Source organism: Bos grunniens, chromosome 2, assembly GCF_055505025.1.
Source record: "Bos grunniens cultivar Pamir isolate PY7600 chromosome 2, Bosgru_T2T1.0, whole genome shotgun sequence".
Lineage (NCBI taxonomy): Eukaryota > Metazoa > Chordata > Mammalia > Artiodactyla > Bovidae > Bos > Bos grunniens.
Window position 1 is genome coordinate 43908134 of NC_141166.1, and position 14197 is coordinate 43922330.

Here is a 14197-nt window from a genome sequence, read left to right on the forward strand (position 1 = left end):
TTGGTGTGCATTTTGTTTCTCATCTGCTGTCCTGGACATTTAAAAATGTGCTTCACAATTTTAGCTAATGCACATATGCCAAAAAACACGTTTCTAAGAGCATCACGTCATTCTACAGAAATGTAACTGTATATAACAGCTAACAGTAGGACTACTAAATGTCTAAGTCCCAAATTATTATAATAGTAATAATTATTATAATTTTAAAAGTAGTTGTTATCTACTGTGTGTGACACATTTCAGAAGCTGCTTTACACCTAATTAGATTAATTTTCACTACAACCTTTACAGGTAAGCTTACTAACAACAACAATCTTATACAGACAAGAAAGTAAAGCTCAAAGAGGTAGCATATCTCATAGAAGATTCAAGAGCTTATGAATGAAACCATGTCTGGAAACGACAAGCTCAGGTTTAACCTAACATTTCAAGTGTATTACAGCTTACCCATCTGCCTTCAGTTTCATGTTTATATATTTAAATAAAAACAAACTAATGGAATAATTTCCTTATTTGATAATAAGTAGACCTATTATAGTGAAAAAGTTGGCTTAAAGCTCAACATTCAGAAAACTAAGATCATGGCATCTGGTCCCATCACTTCATGGGAAGTAGATGGGGAAACAGTGGCAGACTTTTTATTTTTTGGGGCTCCAAAATCACTGCAGATGGTGACTGCAGCCATGAAATTAAAAGATGCTTACTCCTTGAAGGAAAGTTATGACCAACCTAGACAGCATATTAAAAAGCAGATACATTACTTTGCCAACAAAGGTTCGTCTAGTCAAGGATACGGTTTTTCCTGTGGTCATGTACGGATGTGAGAGTTGGACTGTGAAGAAAGCTGAGTGCCGAAGAATTGATGCTTTTGAACTGTGGTGTTGGAGAAGACTCTTGAGAGTCCCTTGGACTGCAAGGAGATCCAACCAGTCCATTCTGAAGGAGATCAGCCCTGGGATTTCTTTGGAAGGAATGATGCTAAAGCTGAAAATCCAGTACTTTGGCCACCTCATGCTAAGAGTTGACACATTGGAAAAGACCCTGATGCTGGGAGGGATTAGGGGCACGAGGAGAGGGGGACGACAGAGGATGAGATGGCTGGTTGGCATCACCGACTCGATGGACGTGAGTTTGAGTGAACTCTGGGAATTGGTGATGGACAGGGAGGCCTGGCGTGCTGCAATTCATGGGGTCGCAAAGGGTCAGACACGACTGAGCAACTGAATTGAACTGAAATGAGACCTATTAGAAAAACAGATATGAACTTAGTTTCCAGAAGTATATTTGACCTTACCACTATTTCACAGTATGAATGTAAATTCAGCAAATATCGTTAAGTACTGATACTGCAACCAGGGACAGGAGTGATATTTTTCACCAAAGTATTAAAATTCAGTAGAAGGATACAGAACTCAAAATAAATTATGGAGAACCTCAGGAGATGAGTGAAATCACAACTGAATAGCAGGATGGCAGGATAGGCAAAGACAGACAAAAGGGGATGTGTTAAGTCCACATGCAGGACCAGGCTGGGAACAGCTCAGATTAAGCTCATGTCACCTACTCAAAACAGTAAACTGAGATGATGAATTACTAAAACGTGGTAAATGTATTGGTAACTATTTGCTTAGTTTTGGTGCTTGGATAAAGGAGAAAAAGTAGTATAGCTCTGCTTCTTCATGGTACTTAATGGTTTTGAGGTATGAATGTATGTCTGATAATACAACCTAGGAATTTACAAGGACCTACTGTATAGCACAGAGAACTCCACTCAATATCCTATACTTAGCTAAATGGGAAAAGAATTGGAAAAAGAATTAGATATATGTGTACATTTTGCTGTACACCTGAAACAGAACATTGCAAATCAACTATAGTCCAATACAAAAAAAGCAAATATATTATTTGAAGAAAATAAAACATATGTATCAGAGCAGTAGTTCTAACACTTGTGGGAGTCCCCCAGACCTTTCAGGGGACAGAAAGTCACAGCTACCTCCACAATAATTCGATGATGTTATTTGCTTTATTTAGTGTGTTGGCCTTGGGATTGATGGGTAAAGAGGCCCCACATCTTATAGTTATTTTTACTACCACTCATTCTCAGCTTAGAAAAACAGTTTCCCTCAAGATCCTTGATGATACAATAAGCATTATAGCTATTATTAAATCTCAACTCTTGAATATACATCTCTAATATTTTGTGTGCCAAAACAGAAAACATCCATAAAGCACTTCTGACAGATGACTGTCTTAAGGAAAAGAACTTGTGAAATCAAGTTGCAAGTTGACATAATTGCTATCAGGCAACAGAATTATCACACGAAAGAATGACTGATAGACAAACTGGATTTTCAGACTTTAGTGTTTGGAAGACAATTTCTTGAAAATAAAGCAAGCTTGTCACTTCAAGGAAAATGAATAGCATTTACTATCAGTAACGAAATTCCAGCTCTGGGATGAAAACTAGAGTTTCAGATGACTTATACTGACCACAGTAAACTTGACAGCTTCCCAATACTTAAAAGACTTCTCTGATAATAATGGTGGTGATATATTAATATGATACATCTGATATCATATGAGATATGGTAACATCTGGAAGACCAGCATGACATCTACCAATATTTTCCAAGGGACAAAGTATAATGTTATGAAATCATATATGAGGAAAAATAATCCATCCAAAATACACAATAGGCCAATGGATTTTAGCACAATATTAAAAGTTCATTGATATGGTTTCAGTTTTCTCCTTGCAAAAAATCATTTAAGCTACCACTTGTCAAGTTTTGGTACAATATCAAAGAAGAATATATACCATTTCCAACTACATATATGTGTGAGGTTTTCTTCATAAACATGAACCAAAAGAACATACCAAAACAAACTAAACACAGAAAGAGATCTGACAGTCCAGCTGTCTTCCATTAAGTTACACATTAAAGATATATGTGAGAGGTAAAACAATATTTTCCTCACAAGAGTTTTTGTTTTAAATATATAGTTACTTTAAAAAAAATAGTTACTTCTCAGAAAAGTGTCTATTGACCATGAAATCGGCTCATTTATGAATAAATTTTTAAAATACATTAGATGTCTCGGTTCCAGTGTCTAATCAAAATACATTAGATGTCTCGCTTCTAGTGTCTAATCAAAATATTGATAAATATAAACCCCAGATATAAGCCCACTGACATCAAGGATATAAAATACCAAAGAAATTCTGAAACCAAATGTCTGAAAACCCCTGAGCACAATACTGCATGCCAAATGGAGATGAGGGAAGGAGGCCTGGTGCTCACTGCTCCTTCAGCCTCCAGGAATGAACTACTTGGTTTGAGTATTAAACGTCTTGTCTAGAGATGTTTTCGGTTAAGTGCAGTCACTCGGTCATATCAGACTTTGCAACCCAGTGGACTGCAGCAGGCCAGGCTTCCCTGTCCATCACCAACTCCTGGAGCTTGCTCAAATTCATGTCCTTCGTGTTGGTGATGCCATTCAACCATCTCATCCTCTGTCATCCCCTTCTCCTCCTGCCTGCAATTTTCCCCAGTATCAGGGTCTTTTCTAATGAGTCAGTTTTTTGCATCAGGTGGCCAAAGTATTGGAGCCTCAGGGATGTTTTTAAGGGAAAGCAAACCACAGCTAGAGTTCATTCTTGTGGACTAGGGAGACTCCAAGGACTTCAACAAAAGCATCCCCCAGTTCTTCCTCAGAAAGATAACCGCTAACTACCAGCCTGACATCAACAAGTCCTGACCTAAAGCAACAGCGCAATTAGCTGGCAGTACTCTCTGGGCAAGGCATCAACAATCACTCAGCCCCACCAGAGTACCCAGGCTCTGGGAAGGAAAGAAATTGGGTTTTAAACTCACACTAGACTGCTCCCTAAGTCCTATGACAATCTGGCAATTAATGGCTTCATTGATGACATATCCCACAAAGGGAGACTGCACATTTTATAAACTCATTCATTCCTGCTTTAAAGTTAAAGTTGTGGAGCTAAGAACAAGTTAGATTTTGGTAGCATTTTTCTTAAGGAATTATGAAACATCATACAATTGCTATTATTAGTAGGAATTTATGAATTATAGTCCTAAAAGAAATAAAGAACAAAAATTTCATGGTGGGGGTGGAACACTGAACACAAAAAGAAGCAACTTACATAAGGGATCAAAATTTAGCACAGGAGTAATCACTTCAGAAATACATTTTTGTAACCGTACAGAGTGCAGATCATTGTTAACTAGATATTGGCTTGATCCACTAATGATTTATTATACATTATCTACACTCCTTCCAGAGACGGTACTGACCTCATAGTAAGTTAGCCTTTTGGAAAAAGCATACATTTCTATATCTTATTTATGTTCATACTCATCTCCAACTTTGCATATTAGATGACCAGCAATAAATATTCCATAAAATAACTATTTGTTTTGAATGCTTAATGGCTGCAGATGGGAGAGAAAGACACTTCTCTTCAAGAGATTTGGAAGTATCTGCTTGCTGCTTTTCTGAAAAACTGCAAAGATCAGTTAGGAGGAGATGGTTAATTGCTATAATAAACATGGTTGAAATGGAAACTATTGATTGAAGGAGAAAACCTTCAGACAAAGGGAGACAACACAGGGGATGGAAATTTATAATTTAGAAGGTCCAATGCTCAATAAACATTTGTTGAATGCCATCTTCCCTGAGGAGAAGAGATGAAAAGGAAGTCCATTATCTAGAGACCTCACTGAGAGCTAACAGCAAGCACTTCACACCTCTTCATGCTAGGACATTTATGGTTAGAGGTGAGTTATTCATAAGGTTGGTTTTTTTTTTTTTCAAGTAGAACCACAGAGCTCTCTGGCCCTCACTTAGAAAACAGGTTTGGCTCAGAGTCTCCCAATCTTAGAAAGGGAGTGGCATCAATGCCAGAATTCTATTAACAGTAATGGCTGCCAGCTTATGTCTAGTGTGAATGGAAACTTTGGCTTGGACCTAGGTGGTTGTCTTGGAATCTTCTTTGTAAGTAGTACCCATTGTTTACACAGACAGATTAATGTTATTTTAGTGTTATTAAATAATGTATGAAAGTCTTTAAGATGATCCAATGGTCTCACTGCCACTATCGACATATAGGAAGTCTAGAGCATGGTGCAAACGCAGCCTGACTTATATAAGTGTTTTCTTTGACATGTGCAGTAATTTAAAGGTGGGAAGTTTTACAAGAAAATCTGGTTTTTCAGCTCCTGTGGGAGGAAAAAAAATCATACAACCTATCAAAACTGGGCTTGCATTCTAGCCTGAAGCAATGAGTTGGATGTGATCCATGACTCTACACACACACACAAAACACACACACATACACAGAATACCTTCCACTTGGCCAGTCTCCACAACTCCTTATTGCCTCATGCAACCCACCTCATTCATTTGATTTCCATGTCCACTGGTAATTCAGCTAAAAAGCATCCAGCATGGCCAGATGTTTCATACAGAGTTATCTCAGGAGATCCCTCTCACCAGTGTCAGTTACCTAAAGTGCAGGCTGAGAATGCAAAAATATATAGTGAATAGTGAAGTCGCTCAGTCGTGTCCGACTCTGCAACCCCGTGGACTGTAGCCTACCAGGCTCCTCTGTCCATGGGATTTTCGAGGCAATAGTCCTGGAGTGGATTGCCATTTTCTCCTCCAGGGGATCTTCCCAACCCAGGGATCGAACCTGGGTCTCCCGCATTGTAGACAGACACTTTACTGACTTCTTTAGGGCTATCTCTGTGAGCCAAACATTAATGCAATGAAAACAATTGTTCAGTTTTGTCAAAATTACTAGGTTTCTTCCAACGAAATATCAGAGAGCTAAAATCACTACCTTGATCATGTTTTAGGCCAAGAACATGTGATAACTCAATAAAGCAGTCACATGCCGAATAATGCAAATTGAGGAGTCTGCATTTTCTGAGTTCAGTGTCTCACCACTGCTATTACAGCCTGAGAATGCTAAAACATGTGGAGCGGTAAGATAGCTGGCCTGGCTACTGAAGCTTTCAAGGACCGAGATATATTTACTGTACATAGCATCAAAGACATGGAACCAAGGTGGTGCATTTTAATATCTGCACACTTTTAAATGTCTGTAAAGATCTTAAGGATTGATTGGGTCTTGACTATTTCTTTGCATACTTTATTAGGAAGGAACGAAATACTCGGGCACATTGGTAATAGCAGGTTGTGACTTGGAAATAAAAGGAATCTTTAAATATGATGGTTTTGTTGGATCCTGGAGACAAAAGAAGCTGACATAATGGAAATGAATAAAAATTTTAAAATTTCGTGAGCTTTGCCCATCATTTCTAGAAATTAATTAATGATGAAAATGGCATCTATTAAGTAACATGTGTGTTAGTTCTCCAAAAACAAAAACTGTTGAATGCATATTCTGAAAGTTATTCAACATCTTCCCCTTCACCATTCCTCAGCTGTGAGATAAGTGACTAAAAAGAAGTTACTAATTTTCACAAAAGGCTTTCTGGCTCACATAGTAGTTGCCAAGAAAGACACTCTTTCATAGAATTTTTTATTCAGGCCACTTATATACTAAGACCAGAGATGTTCTTAAAAGTTAGGAGCAATAATTAATAATCCTTTTTATGTTCTTTAACCTGCAGAATCCAATAAAGTAGGTCACTTATATCTGTGGGAAAGTGAAAGAAAATGTATAAAAATGTATAAATCAACTCCACACTTAAGATCCAACTCTGTACTAGCTGGAACTCTAGTTGGCGTGCTCTCTTCTGCAACAGTATACATGATTTTAAGGTACTCTTTACCTTTCAGCCTTCAAGGTGTCTTTGAATAAAGGTCAAAATATAAAATTCTAGCATATCCCAAATGCAAAACTAGAAAATTAATGGCATTCATCAGTCAGAAAAATGATCTGCCATAGTTGAACATTTGTAATAGATGCACATTTGTTTTTCCTTGCCCAATAGGTTTGGCTCAGGTCTCAGTCATCACTGTATCATTCATGGCTTCCACAAGGGGCTTTGCACATGGAGGTGTCTGTAAATTCTTGAACACCAAAAAACTATAGAAACTGCAAAAATCAACTGTATATGTATATACACTATCAAAAAGCTCTTAATTTTTTTTTTTACAAGAATTTTGTAAAGCTCCTTGAGTGAGTAGCATGCATCCATCACTGAGCAAAGTATATCTTCGAAACAATATAATGGCAAAAAATTATGATCAGAGACACCACTTAAAATTAAGTATAGTGAAGAAGTATTTTGGTTCATTTTTCTATTTCAGTTCAGTCGCTCAGTTGTGTCCGACTCTTTGTGACCCCATGAATTGCAGCACGCCAGGCCTCCCGGTCCATCACCAACTCCCGGAGTTCACCCAAACTCATGTCCATTGAGTCGGTGATGCCATCCAGCCATCTCATCCTCTGTCGTCCCCTTCTCCTTCTGCCCCCAGTCCCTCCCAGCATCCGGGTCTTCCAATGAGTCAACTCTTCGCATGAGGTGGCCAAAGTATTGGAGTTTCAGCTTTAGCATCAGTCCTTCCAATGAACACCCAGGACTGATCTCCTTTAGGATAGACTGGTTGGACCTCCTTGCAGTATGTAAGGAAGTGATCATGCTTTCATTTGTTTTACGTAATTACTTGACAACGGATGACCTATGAAAACCAGGCTTTTAAAAAATTGAAGTACACAGCCTTCATAAAGCTATCGACCCAGTTCCAATTTCTTTTATTGAGCTTTGGTTTCTCCAGAAGGAATTAAGTTACAAATTATAGTTCCCCTAAGTAGGAAACAAAGGTTAAGTGTGAAATAAGGAACACACCTAGAATAGTTCCCTCTCTTTCTCCTCCAGATCTCTCTCTATATATTCCTGACAAGAGAAGCCACCAAGGAGTGAGGGGAACAGAATTAAATGGTCAAATAGTGCTGTCTAAACTCAGTCTGTGACAATCACTTGACCCAGGTCCTCAAGAAGCAGCAGCTCTAATATTACTAATAAGACTAAAGCACTCACTTGTGTATTCAGAGACGTCACTCTCTTATCCTGGACAGAGCAGGCTGCGCACTCAGAACTGTGCCTAGAACCCGCAGAGTGAGACAACACAGAAGCCACTACCATCTACATTGTTTAATGCTTATCGGCTCTCAGTAGGAGAGGTGGTAGATAACGGCTAGGTATTCGCCCTCACTATGTGCACAAGCTTCTCTGGTCAGCCTACAATGTGGGACTTTACAAAATAATACTTTGCATGTTAAGAGGGAGGGCACATTGAAAAACCATACATGAAACGTAAAATTGGAAACACAGACAGTGCTTTTGAAGAGCAGCCCAGAAGGGGAAATTCGAGTCAATAATTCCACTTGTGTCGAGAGTGATTTGAGGACTACAACGTAGAGGCTCACTTCACATTTCCAAGTATTTCCTCATTTATGAACAACTGCCCTAAGATCTCTTCAGCCTTAAACAGACTCTAAACAGTGAACTATTAAAACCAAAAACAAACAAAACAAAAAAACACTAACACAAAGTACTATACCAGGAACAAATTCGAAATAAAATTTGCTCATAATTAATATTTTACCATCTGAACTCCCAATATATCCATGCTCAATGCCTTCTACTATCTAGGCCACCTCAAGGAAGACTGGTTACCCATGAAGGGCCGAATTAAAATATCATTTCCTTTGTGGTACTATAGTAGGTTGATTGTAAAAGTGACCCAAATTACAGTTCTACCTTCACCTACAAAAGCTACCACCTTGGCTATGCAACTCGGCAGCACTTTTCATCAAAAGGCACAGTCTGTGTCCATTCCCTCTGACTCCTGGCCAGTTTCGTGAGTTGCTCTGGCCAACTGATCACGTGCCAGTTCTGATCCTAGACCTCCAAGGGCCTTGTGTATTTCCGCTTGCTCCTTGGAAGGGTGACTTTCCATGAGAAAAAGTCCAGACTAAACTACTAAGGGAGGAGAAACCACCAGAGATAAGTCTTCTAAACCAGTTAAATCTGTTTTAGACCAGCTTATGGCCAGCTGACCCCTCAATACCTGAAATGGGCTTGTGAATACATGCAGAAACACATTTGTTCCCAAGCTGTAACTAACTGTAGACTCAGGAGTAAACATACTCAAAACCAGAAAATCCTAGCTGGTCCGAAGACTGGTAGACAACAACTGAGGCTGCAGAGTTTTATGATACTTTGTTCTGTATTTGTCACCTAACAGAAATATGGCATCCCAAGAGTGCTATTGGTAAAGAATCCCCCTGCCAATGCAGAAGACTCAAGAGACTGGGGTTCGATCCTTGGGTTGGGAAGATCCCCGGGAGAAGGGAAGGGCAACCCACCCCAGTATTCTTGCCTGGAGAGTCCCAGAGACAGAGGAGCCTAGTGGGCTGTGGTCCATGGTGTCGCAGAGTCGAACATGACTGAAGCAACTTAGCACGCACACACACTGACCTTCAAGTCTCTAATAACAGATTTCACCACATCTTCTGTGTTCCCAAAGTTCCTGTTAGCATAATGCACATCCCCTCATAGAACAGTTAATTAAGCACAGGCATATCCTCAGTCATGATCTTCTCAAAGACTACATCATAATCATCTTTGTTTCCCCCTAGTTTCTAATATGTTGTATATAGATGCCTGATACATGTTGAGTAAAAATGAGCAAGTAAAGTATAACTTCAGAAAACACAAGAAAAGGGTGCTTAAAACTTGTGCAAGATGAAATGACTGTTCCACTTGAGAAGCAACACAGGCACAATGCAGGCAAGAATGTAGGCAAGGAGGTCCATCTTGCGGTAAATAGATAAGCAGGGTTAGGAGAGACAGGCTCGGCTCTGAATAAGAGAAGGGAAAGTATTTCTGACATGGAAATTTAGGCAATATGACTACATGACTTTAGGAAGAAGTGAGAGCTGACTAAACTGGACAGTCTAAAGCCTTGAATGTAAAAGTGACTTATAACAGAGAGAGTTCTCTTGGAGGAGTGACTTACTGATACCTAGACAAGGAATTTAGCTACAGAACTAAAGAGAATCAACATAATAGGAGATCCGTATTTCTAACAAATGAAGTGATAATAAATACACCTCTAAAGACATGAGGGTTCTCTTCCACTCTCAGACAAGAGCTACACTGAGTGCAACCAAGAGTAAAGGCAATAAACCTATTTATTTCAGGGAGAGAAGATGTGTTGCTCGCTTCGAGTTGCTATTCCACTGCAGCGTATCTCTGATCTTTTTCTGTGAGATAGGTCTCCAAAAATCATGCTCTGAATGTACTGGATAATCTGTTCTGCCCGCTAGGAGCTGTGAAAAATATACCATTTCAGAAATTAGCTTCTTTAGTGAATAAAGAAACAAAAATCATGTGACACACTTTATTGCAACATTTGCTGTATTGCAGAGGTCTGGAACTGAATCCACAATATCTCCAAGATGTCTGCCTGCACAGAGTTCTCAATATTTGTTTAGTTTGACAAGCTTTTTGAATTTTCCATAAATTCAAAATTCATGGCTCCTCTGTCCATGGGGATTCTCCAGGCAAGAATACTGGAGTGGGTTGACATGCCCTCCTCCAGGGAGTCTTCCCAACCCAGGGATTGAACCTAGGTCTCCTGCATTGCAGGTGGTTTCTTTATCATCTGAGCCACCAGGGAAGCCCTCCATAAATGCGCTCATGGAATTTTTTTGTGAGTGCTTTTGTTCAAAAATGTGAGATGCATTCATGTTACTGCATGAGAGTATACTTCTCTCATTTTCAAGGTTGTATGAAATTCCCTCATTAGTACAACAGGTGTTAGTTACCCATTATCTTGATGATCATTTGCATTTTTCTCAGTTTGGGGCTACGATGAGCAAGGTGGTAATGAACATCCTTACACATGTATCCCAGTGCACATGTGTACTACTTTCCTTAACACGTGACTGAATCAGAAGATTATACTCATTTTCAACATCACCAGATAATGACAATACTTTGAAAAATTAGTTGTGCTGATTCACATTTCCATCATCAGAGTTCTGGTTCCTCCACATCCTAGTCTACACCCAATATTAGAGTTATTCCTTTTGATATTTGGATAAATGTATAGTGGTATCTCATTATAGTTTTAATTTCTATATCCTTGATAATCATTAGGCTTGAGTACTTACATGTTTCTTGGCATTTATCATTTTTGTGAAGTTTTTTATTCAAAACTTTTCTATTGGGTTGTCAGTTTTTTTAAGGCATGCATTATATCGATATATTCTAGGTATCTGTTCCTCGTTGGATACTGTTGTGTTACCAATATATGTTCCCACTTTGTGGCTTGCTCACATTTTATAATCAGAAGTTTTATTTAAACATATCATTTTTATGTAATGTATGTGTTTTGTGTTTTGTTTGGAGATTGTATTTTCAATCTGTTTTTCTAATTAACTGAAAAAAATTTAGATTTACTCTAAGTCATATGAAATAGGACTGGAAGAAAAATTGTCATACTGTATTATCTGTAACCCAGAGAGCTACACTATTATCATATGCAATACCCAACTGTAATTTGCAGACATAATTTAGAAATATAAACAAATACTTTTCAGAGTTGCAATCTTGAGAACTTAAAGCCACAGAGACGAAATATACAGTGGGTAATTAAATACGATATATACCTGATGCTAAATTACAGTTTTCTGGAGGGAAGAGAGTGCCAGAATATGACTTAATAGCTGTAAAACCTTTAAAGGTGAAAATAGTGTGACTGATTAGAAAGCAGAAGATCTGGTAGTTAAGTTCCATGATATAACCCTAGAGCCTTTCTTCACATTACTCTCTATTATTATGTGCACATAATTATACTTTGAAAAGGATTTTTAGCTTTTATGTGTATTTGGATACTACAAAACAGTAAGGCCAATTTTATTAAATGTACAAAGAAGTATACATCATTAAGTTTTAATGGAATGATTTTTTTTTTTTTTTGAGGCTATTCAGGTATTTAGAGAATGCTGCTGCTTCTCAAATTTTCAATGCATTTTTGGGATTACATTCACAACAATATAAACTGTATGTACTTAAGGCGTTAGTTTATCTAATCTCAGACTTCCCTGGTGGTCCAGTGGTTAAGAATCTGCCTGCTAATAAGGAAACACAAGTTCAATCCCTGGTCCAGAAAGATTTCACATGTCACGTGGCCACTAAGCCTGTGCACCGCAACTACTGAGCCTGTGCTCTAGAGCTCATGCTCCAGAAAGAGAGAAGCCGCTCAGTGAGAAGCCCATGCACTGCAACCAGAGACCAGACCCTGCTCACCACAACTCCAGAAAGCCTGTGCACAGCAGAGAAGATTCCGTGCAGTCAAAAATAAATTTTAAAAATAGTTTAAAAAAAGAAATTTAAGAACCTAATCTCATTTTTATAAACAAAATATATATATTGTATGAAATTTATTTAGGTATAAAGGTAATAATAATACTTTACAAAGAGTATCATGGACACAATTGTATATCAATAATCTCAGATATGCAGATGACACCACCCTTACGGCAGAAAGTGAAGAGGAACTAAACAGCCTCTTGATGAAAGTGAAAAAGGAGAGTGAAAAAGTTGGCTTAAAGCTCAACATTCAGAAAACTAAGATCATGGCATCCGGTCCCATCACTTCACAGGAAATAGATGGGGAAACAGTGACTGACTTTATTTTTCTGAGCTCCAAAATCACCGCAGATGGTGACTGCAGCCATGAAATTAAAAGACGCTTACTCCTTGGAAGAAAAGTTATGACCAACCTAGACAGCATATTAAAAAGCAGAGACATTACTTTGTCAACAAAGGTCCGTCTAGTCAAGGCTGTGGTTTTTCCAGTGGTCATGTATGGATGTGAGAGTTGGACTGTGAAGAAGGCTGAGCGCCGAAGAATTGATGCTTTTGAACTGTGGTGTTGGAGAAGACTCTTGAGAGTCCCTTGGACAGCAAGGAGATCCAACCAGTCCATCCTAAAGGTAATCAGTCCTGGGTTTACATAGGAAGGACTGATGTTAAAGCTGAACTTTGGCCAACTGATGCAAAGAGCTGACTCATTTGAAAAGACCCTGATGCTGGGAAAGATTGAGAGGGCAGGAGGAGAAGGGGATGACACAGGATGAGATGGTTGGAGGGCATCACCGACTCAATGGAAATGAGTTTGGTGAACTCCGGGAGTTGGCGATAGACAGGAAGGCCTGGTGTGCTGCGGTTCATGGTGTCACAGAGCCTAACACTACTGAGCAACTGAACTGAACTGAAGCCCAAAGTTGTAATACCCAGGAAAATTCCTTGCATGGTATATCATATTAAGCAAAAGTACAAGTTGTTTCTTAAGAAACCCATTAAGCAAAATTATATTTCCCCCTCACATAATTAGTGAAGTGCTTGAGGAAAATAGAAAGTATGTATATTTCTCTTGAATAAACTTTTTTGAAAAGAGTCAGTTTTAAAAAATGTAGTTGTTGCCTAAATTCTATACAGAATTATCAAAGGGTGCAGGTCTTTTTATTTTTCTAGTAAGTTAGTATGCTTGAAAATTGCATATTTTATATCAGAGGGCCTAAGATTTCTCAAAATTTGGAAACAGTGACAGACCTTATTTTCCTGAGCTCCAAAAATCACTGCAGACAGTGACCACAGCCATGAAATTAAAAGATGCTTGCTCTTTGGAAGAAAAGCCATGACAAACCTAGACAGCATATTAAAAAGCAGAGACCTCGCTTTGCCTAAAAAGGTCTGTACAGTTAAATCTATGGTTTTTCCAGTAGTCATGTATGGATGTGAGATTTAGACTATAAAGAAAGCTGAGTGCCAAAGAATTGATTCTTTTGAACTGTGGTGCTGGAGAAAACTCTTGAGAGTCCCTTGGACTGCAAGGAGATCAAACCAGTCAATCCTAAAGGAAATCAATCTTGAATATTCATTGGAAGGACTGATGCTGAAGCTCCAATACTTTGGCCACCTGATGTGAAGACCCAACACTGGAAAAGACCCTGATGCTGGGAAAAATTGAGGGCAGGAGGAGAAGGGTATGACAGAGGGTAAGATGGTTGGATGGCATCACCGACTCAATGGACATGAGTTTGAGCAAACTCTGAGAGATGGTGGACAGGGAAGAGTGGCGTGCTGCAGTCTATGGGGTTCCAAAGAGTCAGACATGACTTAGC

The 14197-nt window shown here is 38.8% G+C and overlaps 1 protein-coding gene across 12 annotated transcripts in view; it reads right to left on the reverse strand.

Annotated features, from left to right (window-relative positions):
• The window catches only part of PARD3B (par-3 family cell polarity regulator beta), a 1159019-nt gene that overhangs the window by 1035934 nt on the left and 108888 nt on the right, over positions 1 to 14197 (reverse strand). The window contains exon 2 of one of the 12 annotated variants that reach the window (XM_086344431.1): positions 8037 to 8100. The exons of 10 other annotated variants lie outside the window; for them this stretch is intronic. In XM_086344431.1, coding sequence (XP_086200557.1) covers positions 8037 to 8100 — 64 coding nt within the window. Of the gene's footprint in view, positions 1 to 5418; positions 5443 to 8036; positions 8101 to 14197 lie in introns of those variants that run through there. One more of the 12 variants, XM_086344452.1, reaches the window with a different exon arrangement.